This window comes from Limulus polyphemus, unplaced genomic scaffold, assembly GCF_000517525.1.
Source record: "Limulus polyphemus unplaced genomic scaffold, Limulus_polyphemus-2.1.2 Scaffold437, whole genome shotgun sequence".
Taxonomy (NCBI): Eukaryota; Metazoa; Arthropoda; class Merostomata; order Xiphosura; family Limulidae; genus Limulus; species Limulus polyphemus.
This window is the reverse complement of record NW_013666047.1, coordinates 431,070-435,393: the sequence shown is the minus strand read 5'-3', so window position 1 is coordinate 435,393 and position 4,324 is coordinate 431,070. Positions and strand designations below refer to the sequence as shown.

The window sequence follows — 4,324 nt, the reverse complement described above, 5'->3', positions numbered from 1 at the left end:
ATCAATCCATGTGAATATGACTGAAAAATTTCATTTTTTCTGAAAAGGTGGTGTCTATTTACTTGTGACCACGCTGTGTGTATTTAAGTATTTTTTTCTAAGTCTCGAGGTTAAATCTGACATTTATTAGTTTTGAAATGAAGATAAAACCAAAACTGGAACTTAAGGTTTTGACTGACACATAGTATTGATTGTAGGTTAGCTGAAACTTTAGGCTTTGACTGACATGTAGTGTTGGATGTAGGTTAATTGAAACTTTGGGTTTTGTTTGACATGTAGTGTTGGATGTAAGTTAGCTCTTTTCACCGCGTGGGGATCAAACCTCGGATTTAAGCGTTATAAGTCCGTAAACTTACCGATGATGCACCAGTTTGTGATCCTACTTGCTAGTTTTAATCATAGTGAAGTATTATTAGAAAATCTGACAGCCCTACAAAAGTATATCAGTACTCTACGCCTATATGTCTACAATGAGAATATCTTTTCCTTCTAAACTGCTGGTGAACTCCACCTCTTGTATAATGTTACAGTAAACACCAGAAGTTACAGTGATCTTAGTAAAATATGATCAAGTTCAAGTTTCTTTTTTTTAATTCTTCATGGTGGACAGAGTGCAGATAGATCATCATGTAGAACAACAACAACAACAACTAGAAGTTTTGAAAACCTCTGGTGATGAGAATACAAAGGGACTTAAATTATGACTTGCCATTGACGAGCATAAAACCCCAAAGTTATCAAACTAGCCACAGTAATGATGCAAAACTAGCGATAACGGATCGTGTCCTTTACAAAATATTATCTTTAAGAAAAGTAATTTTCTAAGTATTATTATTATGACATATTTCAGCCAGTGGCTCGTGATAGTTATTGAGAAATGTAAATAATCTATACTATCATTCTGCTTGTTTGTATGTAAGACCGTTACGCTTTCTGACTGAGAACCTGCTGCATAAGCATGTGTAGTTAGAATGTTTCCCCAAATTTTCCGCATTATTCACTCGACGACAAACAGTCTGCCTGCGGCAGAGAGCTGCAAAGCTCAGTAATCAAGTCGCTACAATTGCTGTATGAAACAAGAACTAAAAACAGAAGGGGAATGTAAATATACTTTACTAACCATTTTGTACAACAGACTATTAAAAACTTATCAAAGTTTTTAAAAAAGGTTTGACGTTAGGTCGTAAAATAACATTATAAATTTATTTATCGATAGTATTAAGTACAGTAAAGTTTAGTCCTAACTAAACTAAAATTAAAAAAAAAAGTTACACAGGTTACAGTGTTAATTTATCTCTTTATCGAACTTAAGCCTAACATAAGTTAAGGTTTTATAAAGTACGGCCTAATACAAGTGGATTTACACATTTCGTTGTCTACGATTACAATTCGTTTATATTGTGCTAGAAATGTTATATTTAAAGCAGTACTGTTACGATAAAGATACTAATTTGGTTGGAAATGTTTTGCGGGTCTCTGCTAGTATTCTTTATTGTTTAAAGTGAAGAGGCTATCCGGGCTCTGACCACCACGGGGAATCGAACCCTGGATCGCATCGTTGTAAGTCCATAAATTGAGCGCTGTTCCACTAGGGGACAAGTTGAAGATAATTTTTTTGTGATGTTTATGTAAATCAGACAGCCTTACTATCATTTTTAGTAGCAACGATATTTCTTTCAGGACAGACAAACATTAAGTATTATTATAACAGACAACTATATAATGTGTTTCTTTAAAACCCAACTGAATAACTAGTTTGATTAGATATAACGAGGTATCCAGAGAGTTCATCTTATATCTGTATCAAACAAACATTACAATTTGTCAGTTTACTGATATATTCCTTCCTAATACCGATATATATTTTGATTATGTGAATGTAATATATAACCAAATAATGTATAATGTATCTGATGTTAATATCTGGAGTTTCATAAGACGAAACCTTTTATACAGCTGCCATGGGGGTCGATCTTCCTGACTATATCCTCCATTTCAAAGGGAATTGGCCTGACCTGTCTATCTTCCGTGACCGCATGCAACAGAGTGGGAAAAGGTAACCGAATCACGACTGTTTAGCTGTTTTTATGTATGTATGTAATAAAAAAATCTGGATGTTCAATAAAAGCCAGTAGCACTAAAATATTAATTTGAGGTAGATGTAATTCATGTTATTAGTTTGGAGTGAATGTAATTCACGTTATTTGTTTGAAGTAGATGTAACTCATGTTATTAGTTTGGAGTGAATGTAATTCACGTTATTTGTTTGAAGTAGATGTAACTCATGTTATTAGTTTGGAGTGAATGTAATTCACGTTATTAGTTTGAAGTAGATGTAACTCATGTTATTAGTTTGGAGTGAATGTAACTCATGTTATTAGTTTGGAGTAAACGTAATTCATGTTATTAGTTTGGAGTAGATGTAACTCATGTTATTAGTTTAAAGTATATGTTACTCATGTTATTAGTTTAAAGTAGATGTTACTCATGTTATTAGGTTGAAGTAGATGTTACTCATGTTATTAGGTTGAAGTAGATGTTACTCATGTTATTAATTTGAAGTAGATGTTACTCATGTTATTAGGTTGAAGTAGATGTTACTCATGTAAAGGTCACAATCAATTTATATGTATTAGAAACGATAATGACTGGAAGTCGTACGAAAAATTTAGTGGACTCATTAAATATTTGATGTAGGATCTTTACAACTTGTGCGGGACGTGGCCTAGTGTTTAGTGGGTCTAAGAGTCTATGGTTTACGTCCCGTTATCACAAAATAATAAAAATAACATTTACATTTCGCACTTTAGGGGCGTGGGTGTGTTATAAGAATGTCAGTCAAATTCCACGATTCAATTAGTGTAGCCAAAGAGTTAGCCATGGCTGGTGTTGATTACCTGTCTTCCTCCAGTGGCACAACGTATGTCTGCTGACTTACAACGCTAGAAACCGGGTTCCGATACCCGTGATGGGAAGTGCACAGATAGTCCGTTGTGTAGCTTTATGCTTAACTTCAAACAAACAAAATCAAAATGAAAATACAAAATCTGAGCGCAACATAGATATAATACAAAATCTACATACAAGAACTAGGATTACACGCTCAGAATTCAACCATTCGTCGCGATACATTTAAGAAAAATATAATCAATGTAGTTTCCTTTAAGTAATAAAAAACAGAGTTTTTTTTCAATAAAAATAGTGACTGGTTTCTTTTTTTACAGTATATTGAACAAGAAACGTGATGTGTTTGGCATTCACGAGTAAAACAATAGACTGCATCTAAGGGTCTTTTTCTATTGAGAAAACTTAGAAGTTTAACTCAAGTACAATAATTATCAAGAATGGAAATGTAGCGATTTACCCAAGATACGCGGCGAACAAAAACGGGGAATTGGTGATAGGTCGAACGATTCCGGGTGTATATAAACGAATATTGTGTGAACCAGTCTTTTCTATTACGTTGGCTTGAGTTATTACTCATTCTACACCTTTTACGTAGCAGAACAAAGGGTAGATAAAAGTAATTCGTGCCTGTTTGTTAAGTCTGGACGAAACAGTAATTCTCAGTGAAAGTTCCATTTAACTTAGTCTATCGGATCTAGTTAAAGCATAAGTTTCTTTAGTAAATCGATCTGTGTCGTCTTGCCAATCAACCTCGGACACTAAAGGTTTAACAGCGCACTTACGCAAGGCCCTTTTCGACGATTAACTCACTGCTGATTCCTTGAAGTTGAAGTTTCTATTTAGAATCGTTGGTGAAATTACAAAACAATGAAAAAATAAATAAGTAAAAATGTATGTTTGTCTGTTTAATCTTGCACAAAGCTACACAAGGGCTAGCCGCCCAAAATTTCGAAGTGATAGACTAGAGGAAAGGCAAATTGTCAACACCACTAACCGCCAACTCTTGGACCCTTCTTTTCAAACCAAATAGTGTGATTTGATTGCCACTCTCTCCAAAGTACGGAAAGAGTTGTTTTTTTTATCGGGACGCGAACCTCAAGTTCACGCTAACCATTAGGTCGCGATCTGCTCAAAAATAAAATAAATAGAATACTAGACAAGGATATAAATGTCTTTATTTTAGGGAAGAAAATTAATTCCGCTAAATTCTGCCAACACCTGTAAAGTACGTGATAGTTTAGTTTCTTCAAAGTGAGAAAACATTTCATGTTAATATTCACCCAACAAAATTATTATCGTAATTTATAAATATCACGTTAAAGCTTGATACAAATACGTTGAATCAAAATAGTTACAACAAGTCATGTTCATCCATCAAGTGCCCGGCATAGCCAGGTGGATAAGGCGCTCGACTCAC

At 34.2% G+C, this 4,324-nt stretch overlaps 1 protein-coding gene across 2 annotated transcripts in view; it reads left to right on the top strand.

The window, feature by feature from the left end:
* The window catches only part of LOC111085511, a 17,355-nt gene that overhangs the window by 10,795 nt on the left and 2,236 nt on the right, over positions 1 to 4,324 (top strand). For both annotated transcript variants that reach the window (XM_022384420.1, XM_022384419.1), the window contains exon 3: positions 1,957 to 2,056. In XM_022384420.1, coding sequence (XP_022240128.1) covers positions 1,957 to 2,056 — 100 coding nt within the window. The remainder of the gene's footprint in view (positions 1 to 1,956; positions 2,057 to 4,324) is intronic.